Below are 17,711 nucleotides of genomic sequence, written 5' to 3' on the forward strand. Positions count from 1 at the left end.
CTTCCTGGAAGAGGTGACATTTCAGCTAAGATAGGCAGGAAGGCTTCGTCAGCAAAGAGCAGGAGAACTGCATTACAGCATGGTAAACAGCAGGTGTGGAGGTGCTAAAGGAACAGGGAGTCTGGGATGTTCCAGGCAGGAAAGAAGGTCAGTGGAACCTGGGCTGGGCAGGCACAACAGTGGTGGGAAGAGGGGAGATTGAAAAGATGGGCGGGGCACCAATGAATTCAAGCCTCTAGGCCATGGTAAGGAGTTTGTGTTGGCTCCTAGGATGACTCCAAACTCCCAATGTTACTCTGACTTCCACAGCTGATCAACTCACCTCTCAGTGTCTGAGGCAGGGCTGAACTCAAGGGGCCTGACTCAGGGCCAACATACAGAAGATTCTGCAATATGAGAGCTGTCAGAGCTCTTGGAGGGCATTTAGGCCCGGATACTCATTGTGTAGATGGAAACACTGAGGCCCAGAGAGGAAGAATTGTTCAGGGTCACACGGCAGGCAGTGTTATCAGGCTACTTAGTGCCTTTTGCCTCTGTGGAAGACTGATCATGTATTTATTTTTGCAGGAGCCATTTTCTCTCCCCCTGAGGCTAGTTCTTTCTAGCCTTCTTGCACTGTCCCTACTGTTCTTCTTTTCAAAGGGCATATTTTCCATAACCTCAAATCCCCATTTGCTTGTCCTCCACCCTTCTATTGTGAGTGGGGCAGCCAGGGACAGGGCTTGGCTCCCAGGCAGAGCCCCAAGGAGCTATTCCCATGCCAGCAATCTCTCCATTGCCAGGATGGGAGGCCTAGAGAGGAGAAGGGATTCGCCCAGGGTCAGGCCCAAGTTCTTGCCTGTGAACGAAGTGTGTCCTGGCCTTTTGGCCCTGCCTATCCCTGTTCCCTCCCGACCTGTACCCCTCTCACCCCACTCCCCGCCATATCCCAGCACCCTTAGCTGGCTCCCTTTTCTTCCTGTTGATGGAAGAAGCATAGAGGCACCAAGGGTTGAGGGGAAACCCTATGGAAAGAGAGTGGCCCAGGGCTGCCTGAGCAGAGGCAGGGGGTAGGGGTGAGGGGAGCCTGTTCTCTGCCTCTCTAGCTTAGGCCTCTCTACTCCTTCCCTGCATCTCAGGGCAAAGAGCTCAGCCGTGGATCTAGTAAGCTTCTCTAGGCCTCTACCAGGTAACTCCTTACCTGGTAGGACCCCCTCTTAGTTGGGAAGTGAGGCCACCACATTCCTGTCACTGTAGGCCTGGAAGTAGCTAGTTTTGGAGTTGACAGTCCTGGCTCCAAATTCAAGCTCTGCCACCTCTAGCTAAGTAGCCTTGAACAAACCCTTATAATCTCTGAGCCTCAGCCTCCCCACCTAAACATAAGAATTGCTACCTCACCACCTTGCTGTGCAGATGAAATCAGAGAGTGTATGTAAAGTGCCTGGCGTATGGTACGTGTTTGACAAATGTTAGTCCCCTCCCCACAGTCTGGGCTTGCCCCTCCAGCCCCAAACCCGGCAAGCTCTGCCTGATTCCTGCCAGATATCTTTGGGGTGAGGCTGGGACCAGATCTTAGCAAGAGCCTCCTGGCTCTGGGGAGAAGAGAAGGGAGCTGTGCCCCACAATAGACAGTCCTAATCCCTGAAACTCATCAGGAGACATGCAGTACGAAGCCTAGCCAGGAGAAAAGATGAAGGGCCTGGGAGATTGCATGGAAGGAGGAGGAGGCAGGTGGCTTCGGGGCCTGTGGGAAGTCAGGACAACAAAGAGAAGACCGTGGAGGTCCACCTCAATGGTCCAGGTGTTGTGAGATGGTTGGGAGAGACAAAAGAGGAGGCCTCTGGGCTGCAGGCTGCTTGGACCTTTCTCCATGGCAACCTCTCTTAGCTCATCCTGGGGCATAGGATCTCTGTCTCTCTCAGGCTCTAGCAGGGGACTTGGTCCAGTCCACCCAGCTCCAGATACCTGTGCCTCTGCCCCCATCTCACTGTGTCCTCACTTCCTGAGCCAGGCTCAGAGATCACTGTTCTCATTCTCCGCCTCCACAAACCAAACCTCCGACCTCCTCCCACACATGGCTCCCTTTTGATACATTATTGCCTTCAACCCAGAGGCCCCCAAAAATCTCTGACTTAGACTTTACCAATTGTTCTTCACAAGGAATTCCCCTCTATCTCCAAAGTCATCAGTATTAGCTGTCATAAAGGCCTTAACTGAGTCCCAGCTATGGATACATTTGGCTCAAATGTATCCACTGGCTTATCTGGCCTCCCTTGCAACCACCAGCCAAGAAATAACAAGCAGAGGTCAGTGAATTCTGGGGCCAGGAACGGCCCTTAGTCTTTGACTCAGGTGAGGACTGAGTCTGTGGCCTGGATCAGAGCTGAATCTATAGCTGGGATCAAGGCTGAGTTTGTGACCAGGTTTAGGGCTCAGTCTGTGACCAGGCTTTGTAAGTTTCTTTTGGTTGCAAGCAACAGAATTCAAATCTTTGGGCAAAAAGTAAGGCTGTATTTGAAAGATAATGGGCTGTTTTTCAGAATTGATGTGAACATGACTCATTTCCAACTTTCCCGGTTTCCATGTCTCCTTTTGAGTTTCAAATACCTTGTAGAGGAGTCCAACTGGCCCAGCATGGGTCAAGAACCTCTGCTCCAGGTTCAGTCAAGTTAGCCACAGTGCAGGGTCACACATTGCTGGTGGGAGTGCGAAGGGCTCCAGCCTTTGGAGAAAGCAATTGGGCACCATCGACTACAATTAAAAAGATATACATCTTTCTACCTAGCAATCACCTAGCAATCGTACTTTTGCAGCATTGTTCATAGTATTAAAAAAAAAAACCCTGAAAATTGTAATTATCTATCAATAGGTTGATGGCTGAATAGAGTGTGGCATATCCACATCATGCAATACTGGGCAGCCAATGAAAATTAGTAATTAGAGTCATACCAGTTAATTTCAGAGGGTGTTATTGAGTGAGAATAGCAAGAAGTGGAAGAGTATATATGTGATCCCATTTTAATAAAAAGGACAAAGAAAAACCCACGCATGTATTGCACATGTACATACAGACACATAAGTATACATACATATGTATATGATTCTACAAGTGTGAATAAAAATATAATACTAGATTACTGATACAGGTTATATGGGTAGAGGAGGGAGACAGGGAAATATCAAAGTAAAGATTTTTTAAAGCATGCACATAGGATTTCTGTTATGAGTGTATCTAAAATTATATAGAGATTTGTATGTAATTATATTACCTTAAAATATTTTAAATAAGAGATGAATACAAATATACCAGAACAAAATCTTATCAGAAGAAGATTGGGTGGCAGGATTACTGACAAGATTTTGACCTTAACACCAAAGGCCTTATTAGAGACAAGGAGAGTCATTTCTTACTGATCAGACGAACAAGTCTCTGGGAAGATGGAGCAGTCCTTAACATGCATGCCCTATATGTATTTTAAAAGCATAGATAAATGCTATTGTACTGTGCATATCCTCTTATATCTTATTTTTTTCATTCAATATTGTTTATCAGATGTGCCCATTGTGGTGCATGGAGATTTAGATTCTGCCTCTTAGCTACTCTGTAGTAGGTTTTCCACCATAACAATTATTCATTTTCCTTGTGATCAAATTTAGGTTCTTTCTGGTCTTTTAATATTAAAAACAATGTTATAGAATAATAATGAATATGAACTATAATATATATATGTGTATATATATATATACACACACACACACACATATATATATATATATATATATATATATATATATATATATTCACAGGATGTGGAGTACAGCGTAAAGAATAGAGTCAGTGGAACTGTAACAGCTATATAGGGTGTCAGAGGGGTAGTAGATTGGGGGTGGGGGTTTATCACTTTGTGAGGGATATAAATGTCTAACTATTGCATTGTTTTGTACACCTGAAACCAATTAAAAAACAATGGTGCAATGAATATAACTGCACATATTTCATTTCAACCATTTGCAAGTATGTGTGTAAGTAGATTCCTAAAAGTAGACTTTCTGTGTCAAAAAGTATGTGCATTAGTAGTTTTGATAGACGTTGCCAACTTGCCCACTACAGAAGCTCTAACAATTTACCCCCTAGCAATGTTAGAGGATGCCCGAAGCTCCACACCCCCCACCACACCATGTGTTATGAAGCTTTTTCATATAGGTCAGTCTAAGAGGTGAAATGCTACCTAATTTTATTTTTGTTAGCGAGCTTGAGCATCTTATGTGTTTAAGTGTCATCTGTATTTTTTCCCCATATAATGTCTATTCATATCCTTTCCTCATTTTAAAATTGCTTTGTTGATCATTTATTGATTTATAGGAATTCTTCATGTATTTGGGAAATGAACCCTTTGTCTATGAAATTAGCAGCAAATATTTTCCCCAGGTTTTCTTTTCCTTTTACTTTACTTAGAATTGTTTATTTAGTATATTTTTGCCTGCCAGAAGATTTTGTTTTTATGTAGTTGAGGCTTTTATTATTTTTGCTCCTGTATATTTTGTCAAATCTATAGCGATCTTCTCTACTTCAGGATTATACCAAAACAAACAAGCAAACAAACAAAATTCCCAAACAGCCTGTCATTTATTTAAGTACTTTTATAATTTCACATTTCCATTTAAAGAAAACATCAACTAGAAGAAGATATTTACAACTGTACAAATATAACTGACATCTGGTATCCAGAATATATAAATAATTCCTAGAAGTCAATAATAATAAGAAAAACCACCCCGACAGAAAAATGGACAAAATATATGAACAAACAATTCAGACAAGAAGAAATCTAAACAACAAATGCAAGAAGATGCTTGACTTCTCTAGTAATTTAGGGGAAAGCAAAGTCAAACAGCAATTTTACATAGCCATCAGATTGGCAACAATTTTAAGTCTGAATGTATAAAGAGCGGTGGAGTGGGGCCGGACTGGTGGCTCAGGCGGTTAGAGCTCCATGCTCCTAATGCCGAAGGCTGCCGGTTCGATTCCCACATGGGCCAGTGGGCTCTCAACCAGAAGGTTGCCGGTTCAATTCCTTGACTCCGGCAAAAGATGATGGGTTCCACCCCCTGCAACTAAGATTGAATGCAGCACCTTGAGCTGAGCTGCCGCCAAACTCCCAGATGGCCCAATTGATTGGAGTGCGTCCTCTCAACCACAAGGTTGCCGGTTGGACTCCTGCAAGGGATGGTGGGCTGCACCCCCTGCAACTAGCAACGGCAACTAGACCTGGAGCTGAGCTGCGCCCTCCACAACTAAGACTGAAAGGACAACAACTTGACTTGGAAAAAAGTCCTGGAAGTACACACTGTTCCCCAATAAAGTCCTGTTCCCCTTCCCCAATAAAGAAAAAAATCTTTTAAAAAAGTGGTGGAGTGTGCAGAAAACTGATGTGAATAAATTCTGGGTGGAAAAAAATTGGTGCGAACACTTTGGAAAGTGGATTGGCAATAGTATCTATTGACACTGAAATACTCCTACCCCTCCTGCCCCAAAGACCCCCCCACCTCCTGGAATTCCTGCCCTTGTGTAATCACCTCCCCGTGAGTGTGGGCTAGAACTAGTAATTCCCTTTAATAAAATATGATAAAAGTGTTAGGGTGTCACTTCTGAGATCTGCCTTGAAGAAATGTTAAAAAAAGTTCTTCATAAAGAAGAAAAATGATATAGCTCACACACAAAAGAAAGGAAGAACATTTGAGAAGGAGTAAATGAAAGTATAAATAAAATAAAATCTTCCATTTTTTTCTTATTCTTAACTGATCTAACAAAAAACTGTTCAACAAAATAGTAACAACAATGTGTTGGATGATTGTAACTTATGCATATGTGAAATGAACGTCAGCAATGCTATAAGGGACAGGAGGAAAAAACTGGAAATATTCGTTTACAGAATACCTGCACTACCCATGAACTAGTATGTAGTGTCATTTGAAAGTGGGCTTGGATTAGCTGTAAATGTATATTGCAAACACTAGGGTAACCACTGAAAAATGTGAAAATGAGAGATATTATTGAAATTTTAAGAGAGGAGAGAAAATGAAATCATATAACATGCTCATTTAAAATCAGAGATGGCAGAAAAAGAGTGGAAGACAAAAAAAGAGAGGAACAAAGAATAAGAGCAATGAATAGGAAACAGTTACAAATATGGTGGATATTAATCCAACTATATCAATAATCACTTTAAATGTGAATGGTCTAACTACACCAATTAAAAGGCAGAGACTATCAGAAAGGATTTTTTTTTTAAAGACCCAACTAAAAGGCACAGATAAAAGTAAATCGATAGAGGAAAATATACATGCTAATATTAATAAAAAGAAAGCTGGAATAGCTATGTTAATTCCAGACAAAGCAGATTTCAGAACAAGGAAAATTATCAGGTATAAATAGGCCCATTACATAATGATGAAAGGGGTCAATTCTCCAAGAAGACATAATAATCCTTAATGTGTACCTACCTGACAACAGAGCATCAAAATATGTGGGGCAAAAAGTGGTAGAACTACAAGGAAAAATAGATAAATCCACTATTATAGGTGGGAGACTTCAACACCCCTTTGTTAGTAATTGACAGATCCAGCAGGCAGAAAATCAGTAAGAACATAGTTGAACTGAACAGGACCATCAATCACCTAGATATAACTGACATCTATAGACTACTGCATCCAGCAACAGCAGAAACACATTCTTCTCAAGCTCACATGGAACTTTCACCAAGATAGACCACACCCTGGGCCATAAAACACACCTTAACAAATTTAAAAGAATAAATATCATACCAAGTGTCCTCTCAGACCACGGTGGAATTAAACTAGAAATCAATAACAGGAAGATAGATGGGAAAATTTCAAAATATTTAGAGATTAAACAACACACTACTATATAACATATGGATTAAGACGTCTCAAGAGAAATTTTAAGTATTTTGAAATAAATGAAAGTGAAACTATAACTTACCAAAATTTGTGGGATGCAGCAAAAGAAGTGCTTAGAGGGAAATTTATAGCATTGAATGCCTATTAGAAAAGAAGACAGATCTAAAATCAATAATCTAAGCATCTATCTTTGGAAACTAGAAAAAGAAAAGCAATTTTAATCCAAAGTAAGCAGTAGAAAAGAAATAATAAAAGAGCAGAAATATATGAAATTGAAAACAGAACAATAGAGAATATTAAAGACACCAAAAACTGATTCTTTGAAAAATATTAGTAAGGTTGGTAAGTGTCTAGCCAGGCTGGCAAAGAAAAAAGAGGGCAGACAAAGTTACTAATATCAGAAATTAGAAAGGAGCCATCACTACCGATCCCATGGACATTAAAAGGATAATAAAGACATGAAACTCTATGCCTACAAATTTGATAACAGATGAAATGGACAAAATCCATGGCACGCTTTTAATAAATAGGATAAAGCAAAAGTGTTGGGATGTCACTTCTGTGCTTAAGTCATAAAAGGACTATGTCTTCCATCTTGGGTGCTCTCCGGCACACTCTCTCACCAGCTGCCATGTTGTGAGGAGACTCAGGAAGTCTATGGATAGACCTACATGGCAAGGAATCGAAGCCTGACAGCAACTACATGATTGAGTTTTTTTTTTAATTAGTTTCAGGTGTACAAAGCAACATACTAGTTAGACCTTTAAACTCCTCATAAAGAGATAACTCACCCCCCAAGCTACTACCCCTCTGACATCTTATATAGCTGTTACAATACCATCGACTTCCTTTTGCTGTATGCCACATCCTGTGACTATAAATATATCTATGTATTTAGTTATAGTTGACATCCCATATTATTCTACTTCAGCTTCAGGTGTATAGCGCATTGGATACAGTCTATGAAGTGATCCCCTTGATAAGTCCAGTGCCCTTCTGGCACCTCACATGATCTTTACAACATTGTTGATTATATTCCCCATGCTGTATTAACTACCAATTCACCTTTTTCACCCTGCCCCCAACCCCATTACAATCTATCACCCTGATAGATCTAGTACCTACCTGGACCACATCTAGTTATTACAATATTATTGACTGTATCCCTTATGCTATACCCTACATCCCCATGACTACGGTGTAACAACCAATTTGTACTTCCTTAATCTCTTCCCCTTTTACTCATCCTTAACACCCCCCTCCCTTCTTAAAGAAGTCCCTCTAAGATTCCTTGTAATACTGGTTTGGTGGTGATGAACTCCTTCAGCGTTTTCTTGTCTGGGAAGCTCCTTATCTGTCCTTCAATTCTAAATGACAGCCTTGCTGGATAGAGTAATCTTGGTTGTATGTTGTTGCTTTTCATCACTTGGAATGTTTCCTGCCACTCCCTTCTGGCCTGCAAAGTTCCTGTTGAGAAATCAGCTGACAGTCTTATGGGAGCTCCCTTGCAGGTAACTAACTGCCTTTCTCTTGCTGCTTTTAAGATTCTTGCTTTGTCTTTAACCTTTGGTATTTTAATTATGATGTGCCTTAGTGTGGGCCTCTTTGGGTTCATATTGTTTGGGACTTGCTGCGCTTCCTGGGCTTGTATGTCTTTTTCCTTTGCCAGGTTAGGAAAGCTTTCAGTCATTATTTCTTCAAACAGGTTTTCAAATTCCTTGCTTTCTCTCTTCTCCTTCTGGTACCCCTATAATGCGAATTCTGGTATGCTTGATATTGTCCCAGCGGCCCCTTAAACTCTCCTCTATTTTTTTGATTCTTTTTTCTTTTTGCTGTTCTGGTTGGGTGTTTTCTGCTACCTTATCTTCTACCATTGCTGGTTGGATCCTCTGCTTCATCTAACCTACTGTGGATTCCCTGTAATATAGTCTTTATTTCTGTTATTGTATCCTTTATTTCTGACTGGTTCTTTTTCATGGTTTCCATCTCCATTTTTATGCTTCCTATCTCTCTGTTGAAGTTCTCCCTGAGGTCACTGAGCATTCTTATGACCAGTGTTTTGAACTCTGCATCTGATAGATTGCTTGTCTCCATTTCCCTCAGTTCTTTTTCTGGACCTTTGTTCTGTTCTTTTATTTGGGACGTTTCTTTGTCTCCCCATTTTAGCTGCCTCCCTGTGTTTGTTTCTATGTATTAGGTAGGGCTGCACATGACTGAGCTTTGAAGTAGATCTTCTGAGGCCTGCCAACAGCCACGTAAGAGTTTGGATGTGGACATCCCACCCCAACTGAGGCTGCAAGTGAGACTGCAGCCCCAGATGACAGCTTGAGTGCAACCTCATGAGAGACTGCGAACCAGAGGTACCCAGCTAAGCCATTCATAGATTTCTGACTCACAGTAATTGTAATATAACGAATGTTTGTTGTTTTAAGCTGCTAAATTTGGGGGCAATTTGTGACGCAGCATAGATACTACTACATACCCTTTGACCCAGAAACTCCACTTCAACATGCATATGCTAGAGCAGTTTTTTTCCCAATCCTTTTCACATCAGAGCACACGTTAAAAATGCTAATTTTTGTACCAGGGGCAATAGACTCCAGGGCAGCAGCTGAGTGAAGCCAGGTCCATCTTCCCTGGAGGGTAAGGGAATCAATATATCAGAACTGCCCCAGAGAAACTCTTCCATATGGCCACAAGAGCCATGCGCTAGGATGTTCATTAAATCCTCACCTATAATTGCACACAACAGAAATTGCCCAAGTCTATCAGATAGGAAAGAGATAAATAAATTGGATAATCATGCAACAGAAGTCCCTACAATAATATATTATGGTAAAATCATATTGGAAAATTGATTCAATAGTATTCAGCAGTTAAAAATGAATTACCTAGATTTCAATGTAGGAAATTGCTAAATTTACAAAAAATAAGTGAAAATTTAAGCCACAAAAGGATATAGTTATTATGATACCATTTTGGGAAAAGAAGAAAGATGAATAGGATAAAGTGAGGGCTTCAACTGTAACATTTTGCTTCAAAACAGAAGGACCTGAAGATCTGAAGAAAAGACAATTTGCTCAATCTGTGTGACAGGTACTTGCAAATGTGCATGTTTGTACTCTACTTTTCTGCATGTTTGGCATATTTGAAATATTTTTTGATAAAAATGCATCCTTTCTTGAGTGCAAAAATACATATACATTGGATCAGGCTTATTAATTTTGTCATTCAATCGCTGTATATCCTGATTTATTAGTCTATTTGATCTATCTATACCATAACAAGTGTGCTTCAGTCTCCTGCTAGAATTGCAGACTTTCTGATCTCTCTTTGTATTTCTAACAATATTTGCCTCATATATTTTGAAATTACATTGTTTGGTATGTAAATTTGAACGACTATATCTTCTCGGTGAATGAAACAACCTATTTTGTTCTCTTTAAAGCTTTTTACTTTGAGTTATTAATTTTTCTGATCTTAACATTACTACAAGTCTCTTTCCTTCCTTCTTTCCTTCCTTCTTCCCTTCTTTTTCTTTCTGTTTAAAATTTCTTCCTTCTCCTCCCTCCCACCTTCCCTCCCTTCCTTCTCTTCTTCCTTCTTTCATTTCTGCCAGTATTTAACTGGCATGTATGTATTTTCCAGTCCTATTTTTGCTTTAGGTGAGATTCATAGAAAGAGTGTATAACTGGATTTCTAAAAACGAAATGCTCAAAATGAGAGTTTGATTTTTAATAGGCAATGTGAATCCATAGTACGTACTGATGTATTTGGATTTTTGCCTGCCTTTTGCTTTGCTTGGGTTTTTTCACATCCCTTCTGGTTGCCTCTCACCCCATTTCTGCCCTTTGTTAGATTGAGTTTTTCTCTTTGTTCTACATATTACTTCTTTAATGGTTTGAAAGTTATACATCTTATTTCTATTCTGTTGTTACCCCTAAAATTTTTTTGTTCTTCTATCACGCATTTTATTTCCAGTAAGAACAAAACTTCACTGTTGATGTGAACATAAGGAAGTCTCCATTGGTAGCAAATATTAGAGAAACTAATGTTTTTAAACTGCAGAGCAATTACCAGAATGTGAACCTGTGTTGTGCTTCATGATTGATCATTTCTTGTGGATAGACAAGCTTGATTTTGTGATTAACAGCAACAAATTCTACTGGAAACAGTTCAATCTGCTTGAACCACCAGGTTAAAAAAATTTAAGCTTACTGCAATCCTAAATACAGTCTCACATTTTTAATACTTCCAGTACAAACCATAACATATAACATAGGATATGATATATTAATATAATTACTTTCACATTGGAATTAATCAAAAAGAATTTGCAGATTTCGTTTTATTAAAAAAAAAAAATCCAGAACAGAAGGGAATATGGCTAAATGGTTAACATTTGTTAAAGCTGGCTGTTGGTTACATTTCTCGCTGTCCTTTTCTGTATCCTTGACGATTTCATCATTTAAAATGAAATAAAGCTTTAGGCCCACCCCGGTTTGTCTAGAGCAGCTGCCGCCCCCGCCACATCAAGGGGGCGGCTCCAGCTGACGCTACCGTCACTTCCGCCGCCGCAGTCGCCGCCCTCCCGCTGCTGTCTGGCGGAGGAGGAGCAGGACCCAGAGCAGTGGCTTTGACGGTCGTGGCGGTCGGAGGTCCGCGAGCTCTGCTCCTCCCGAGAGCGCGCGTGTGACGGGACCGGTGAGTGAAACGCTGTTGGTTTCCTCCATTCATCCAGACGTGGCGGTGGGGCGAATGGCCGGGTACCGGGGCGAGGATTTCGGGGAGGTCTAGCGAACAGATTTTCCGGCTCGCCCCTCGGGAAGGGGTGGGGCGGACGCGGGACCTGACTGCAGACGGAGGCCTGTGTCATCCATCGGCCTGTTTGGGGGCCCCATCCTCTGTCCCTCAGCCCCTTTCGTGTGGCGCAGCACCCCCGCAGTCGAATGGCTTTAATCACTGTTAGAGAAGGAGTGGTGGTCGTGGCAGTCTCCCACCTTTCCCTGCTTCTCCTCCCCCCACCCTGCCTCCCTTCTCGGCCCCTTTGCAGAGCACTCTGTGGCCTTTCTGCCCCCATTTTTCAGTTGGTTTGCTGAATGGTAAATTGTTAAAAATTTTAGGTAAATATATTGTTTCCAGGAAAATAATTGTTTTCAGAAAAACACATTATTCCCAGGGAAAAAGTATACCCCCACCGACCTTTTCTTTCTGTTTTCCCCTTGCACGTTGATTGGGATCTGCCATTTGAGCTGATAACGTTTTCCCCTCTCTCCTTATGACATTGTCGCCCTTCCCCCTCTCTGTCTGTCCCCCTCATCCTCCTGCTGTCTCCTCCCGGTGTCTCTCAGGCGTGCAAGCTGGGGACACACACCCACAAACGCACTCATGCAGGGACTACACACACACACACAAGCACGCACGCACACATACACACAGAAACCTTCCATTAGAGCCCCCCTCCTTGCCCCTATACTCAAGGTTCCTGTGCGTCCCCTCCCCCATACACGCATGGACACACATGCTCACACTGTCACAGCCTTCAGTGCCTTCTCTCTCTCTCTCTCTCTCTCTCTGTCTCTCTGCCGGCCATATACCCACTTAAGGATATCCTATCTCTGGCTCATCTCCCATATATCCCTTACATATAAATGCTCCCCCACACGTGTTTACACACCCGTCCCAAATGCTCCTGTCTGCTACGAGTGTGCAAAGACAGCTCTCCTTTGCTGGTCCCTGTGGTGCACACACTCACAGAAATCCTTCTCCAGGGACACCTTCCCCCCCCCGCCCCCCGCCGCTAGCCACATTCATGCATACAGACATTCTTTGATTGCTGGCCACCCGACCACCGGTCACACATACATCCCTGTCCAGTGCTGTCTGCCATCTACATATTTGCTCAAACTGACATTTCCCCATTGTTGCCTCCCGTTTTGACGAACACACACAAACTCATGGACACTCCTGTCCAATGCCACCATACGCTTCTTTACCTGCCACAGACACATAAACGCAGGCGTCCCTCCAGACTTCCAGCCACCACACATACAACCAAACACGAACATTCTCTTTCATATTTACACACGCCCCTCTCCTCTAAAGCCGCCCCATCCACACCTGTCATTTTATACCCACAGCGAGAATGGGTCTCATTCTGTGACACAACTCTTCCCAATGCCACCGTCATCTGCCCCTTCCCCCTGCAAACACAGGCATCTGTCCATTGCACGATTGCTATTTCCCCTTCCACCTGCTCTTCTCCTCCTGACAGACACATGGGCACTCAATGCATATACACCGATCTGTATTTCCCATTCTATTTCTATTTGCAATTGTCCTGTATGTCTGCAGGGCTCAGAAAAACGCAGACATCACATAAAAAAAATCCCTCAGTGGTCTTTCCTTTCTCCATGTTGGCACAATTTCATAGTATTTCACCCACGTTCCAAGCATCCAGTCACCCCTGCCTCACGCCATCTTCTGTCAGATTCTCCTGAAGTCTGGCTTTCCTATAAACCCAGTTTTGTTATCATTTTGCCAACATCAAAAATGTGTTCCAGGTATACACCTGCCAGTCACTGGAATGCTACCACAGGCCTTAGAAGAAAGTAAAACTAATTCCAAAGGCCCCGTATTCTTTTTGTTACCTGCTGACTTGGAGCTAAATCTCCCTGTTCCTTTCTTCTGAACTGATTGGATTTTCCCATCTCCAGAGTGTGTGTGGGGCACAGGGGCCTTTCCACTTGAGCCTAGCTGTATTGCAAACCACCCCGAGGCAGAGCAGTGGGTCAGGAATCTAGCAAGCCTTTAGGGCCCAAGGCAGCAGGAGGGTATCAGGCCCACACAGGCAGGAGGTATGGAAGAAGGCATGCTTATGTCAGTTTCAGGCCATCCACGAGCCAGCAGGAAAGGATTTCCAGCCAGAGAAAGACGACATCTGAAGTCCCAATGCACAGACCAGCCCCCAGTCAGACCGCCAAGAGGAGCCGATTGCCACTGTCCAGTGTTCGTCGTCGCTGGGATGACAGTGAGAACTTGGGAAGCGGCCTGAATGTAGATAATGAGGACTACTCCAGGTACCCGCCAAGAGAGTATAGGCTTCTGGGTAGCAGAAGAGGAATGGCTTATGGACCTATTGACTCTTTGCGGGAAGATGAGAGCGAGGAGGAGGGGGCTGGGCCTGTGGCACTAGCGCCAGTACCAGTACGAGGGAAAACTGGCAAGTTTAAAGATGATGCAGAGAAAGGGGCAAGGTCTTTGGTTGGGATGCCCCCGCACTTGCCTGGTTTTAACCATGATGTGAGGGGCCAGTTTAGCAAGCTAGACCCAGCCCCCTCTGCCAGAGCTGGGTTCCTGCAGCAGAAGAGCATGGCTTCTCAGACCTCTGTTGTGGGCCGCAAGGTGGCCGCAAAAGGCGACAGCCTGGAGAGGGAGAGACGTGAGCAGAATTTTCCTGTGCGTCTCAGCAGGGCTCCTGTGAGTCTTTGTGGTGGTGGGGAAAACACCCCAAAGGGTGGAGAGGAACCCGTGGTGAGGCCCAAAATCAGAAATCTGGCCAGTCCCAGCTGCGCGAAACCAAAAATATTTTTTGATACTGATGACGATGACGATATGCCACACAGTACCTCCAGGTGGAGGGGTACTGCCAGCACTGATGAAGGCCCCTCAGATAGCCTGGCAAGAAGAGGCAGAGGTGAGAGTTCAAGTGGCCACTCTGAGCCGAAGTACCCCGAGGACAAGAGGGAGGCCAGGAACGAGCAAGTGAAGCCAGAAAAGCTGCCGAGACGGCGACGCACCATGGCCGACCCTGACTTCTGGACGTACAGCGACGATTACTACAAATACTGCGATGAAGAGTCAGACAGTGACAAAGAGTGGACTGCTGCTTTGCGGCGGAAGTATCGGGGTCGGGAGCACAACCTGTCGTCCAGCGGTGAAAGCTGGGACACCCTGCCAGGGAAAGAAGAGCATGAACCTGAGCCAGGCCTCGTGAATGGCGCTGCCGGCGCCAGCCCCTGCAGCAGTGGCAGCAAAGAACTTGAAGTCCGAGGACCATCTCTTCGGGAGGCGGAGCAGGCATCCCCGGAAGGAGGAGAAGCCCCTTGGCTGCAATACACTGAAAATGAGAGTGGCAGTGAGGGCGAGAATGATTCGGGCCAGGAGTTTCTGCAGCCTGGCGTCTTCATGCTGGACGGCAACAATAACCTTGAAGACGACTCCAGCGTGAGTGAAGACCTAGAGGTGGATTGGAGCCTCTTCGATGGGTTTGCAGATGGGTTGGGGGTGGCTGAAGCCATTTCTTACGTGGATCCGCAGTTCCTGACATACATGGCACTCGAAGAACGCCTGGCCCAAGCAATGGAAACTGCCCTCGCACACTTGGAGTCCCTCGCTGTAGATGTGGAGGTTGCCAACCCACCAGCGAGCAAGGAGAGCATCAACACTCTTCCCGAGATCCTGGTCACTGAAGACCACAGCGCAGTGGGCCAAGAAATGTGCTGCCCCATCTGTTGCAGTGAATATGTGAAGGGGGAGGTGGCGACAGAGCTGCCATGCCACCACTATTTCCACAAGCCCTGTGTGTCTATCTGGCTCCAGAAGTCTGGCACCTGCCCTGTGTGCCGCTGCATGTTCCCTCCCCCACTCTAAGACCAAGGCTCTTTACTCCTGGTCTGCTGATTTTCCCCATCCCAAATCCACAACACTGCAGGAGCCCTCAGAATTAACAAGTGAAATGAAACCAATGATTAATCTACACCTGTTGATTTCTTGTGATCATTTCCAATGTGAAAAGAGTTGTGTATGATTGCAGTAAAAGTCATACTGTCTTTTAGAGGTTAGAAAGGACAAACTAAACTTTCTAAATGCTACTTGACATTGCAGTAAGAACATACCTTTTCTAACCTGAACATTGAAATCAGTTGCATTCGTTTTCTTCAGTAGAATATGTTGCTGTTAACTGTAACGTCAAGTTCATCTGTTAAATAAGTCCAAAAGGCATCACCAGTTCTGTTGCATGTTATGGGTTAATGTTCCTGTAATTGCAGTGCCGTAAAAGCTTATTAAAATTCTTTTGGTATTTCATGGTATAGTGGAATTGTCTGGTTTTGTCTAAGACGGAGGTACTAAGTGCCTTTGTGATGGATCCCTTGCATTTGCATCAAAAATAGGGTTTTTTTGGTGCTCCCAATAGTAGGAAAACTTTCGTTTCACTGAAAATGCTGACTCTGACAGCAGCAAAAAGTTAAGGGTAATGATACTAAAAGTAGGAATAAAGTGTATGATTATCAAACTACTACGGGGCAAAGGCCAAAGAGAGAATACTCTTGTCAGTCTACGGGAAGCAAAGAAAGAACAAGAAAGCACGGTAAAAATGAAGAACACTGGTAGGAGTAAATGCGCACTGAGTGTAGGGGTGAAGGAGTTAAAATCCCCTTTCAGAAAACAGAAACTCCCAGAGGGAATGGGTAAAAAAATAAAGCTGTGTGTGGATTGTATACCTTAACTCAGTGATGCAAGAGGAACAGAAAAATATATGGCAGACAAATGCTGCGGAAAATATATAAGTACCCACCTACATAGAGCGAACAGACCTTAACATTTGGCCATATTGGCTTCAGATCTCTCTCTCTCCAATAAAGAGAGTGTTTTAGGCACAAACGAAGTTTGTCACCCATCATACTTACCTTCCTCCACAGAAGTAAGAACTACCCAGGAAATGGTGGTTTTACTTCTCGTCTACGTTTTTAGACATATATGTGTGTGTGTGTATACGTGTATATATATATATGTATATATGTGTGTAGCTAACCAATAGAGTTTCTGTTTTCTAAGTGGATGTAATTGATTGTATGTATGTTGTACTTGGATTTTTTTCACTCAACATTATTTTTGAGATTTAGCCATTTTGATACATGTTGATGTATTTCATGCATTTTGGCTGCTGTATACTAAATAGTAAGTTGTGTGAATTACCACAATTTCTTTATCCATGCCCCTCTTGGTGGACATTGAGATTCTTCCTAGTATTTTGTGGCAATGAACATACTTGACAGATGTCTCTGTGTACCTGTGTGAGTTTCTCTGGGGGTAAGTATCTGGAGATGAAATCTCTGGGTCTTAGGGTTTAATTAGCATATTCACGCAAACTGCTCTGCAAAGTGTACTCACTTATGCTCCTCCCAACAGTTTGTGAGAGCTGTTTTCAGCTCCAGCAGCCTGGATATTGTTAATTTTCAACCTCACTGACAATCAGTGGCATGGAAATTAACACAACAATAAAACATACTGTGTCCATCAGAAAGCAATCGTTTTTCTTTGTGATAATATCTCGTTTGGGCTAGGAAGAGAAGAAATGGGAACACTCCTGCTGTTGATGTGAATGTAAACCGGAGCAGCCTTTGAGGAGAGTGGTTGGAGTAGCCGTCTTTCAAACTGTAAAGTGGGGCATCTCCGTCAGCCCAACTTTAAGTACTTTGGTAGTATGGAATTAAAACCGGTATAGCAGTTAAAACCGGTACTGATACGGAAAGATCTCCAAGACATGTTAAGTTTTTAAAAAAGCATATTGTAGAGCGACATGCACAGTCTTTATGTAAAATAAAGCCTTACAAAACCAAACAATATATGAAAATGCATAAAAGTGTCTAGAAGGCTACATACCTAACATGGCAGTGGTTACCTCTGGGAAGGGATGGAATTGGGGAAAAGGAGTGAGGGAGGAGGCTTTTGATTTTTTTTTTCACTTGAAACAATTCATTTGCTTGATATTTTTTTTTACACTGTCAGTGTATTTCCATGAATATTAA

At 43.1% G+C, this 17,711-nt stretch overlaps 1 protein-coding gene across 1 annotated transcript; it reads left to right on the forward strand.

Annotated features, from left to right (window-relative positions):
- Positions 1-11,474: 11,474 nt before the first annotated feature.
- Positions 11,475-15,987, forward strand: PJA1 (praja ring finger ubiquitin ligase 1). The gene is made up of 2 exons (XM_033117917.1): positions 11,475-11,604; positions 13,785-15,987. The coding sequence occupies exon 2, from the start codon at positions 13,852-13,854 to the stop codon at positions 15,550-15,552; it is 1,701 nt and encodes a 566-aa protein (XP_032973808.1). The 5' UTR covers positions 11,475-11,604; positions 13,785-13,851; the 3' UTR covers positions 15,553-15,987.
- The last annotated feature ends 1,724 nt before the right edge of the window (positions 15,988-17,711 follow it).

This window comes from Rhinolophus ferrumequinum, chromosome X (genome assembly GCF_004115265.2).
Source record: "Rhinolophus ferrumequinum isolate MPI-CBG mRhiFer1 chromosome X, mRhiFer1_v1.p, whole genome shotgun sequence".
Lineage (NCBI taxonomy): Eukaryota > Metazoa > Chordata > Mammalia > Chiroptera > Rhinolophidae > Rhinolophus > Rhinolophus ferrumequinum.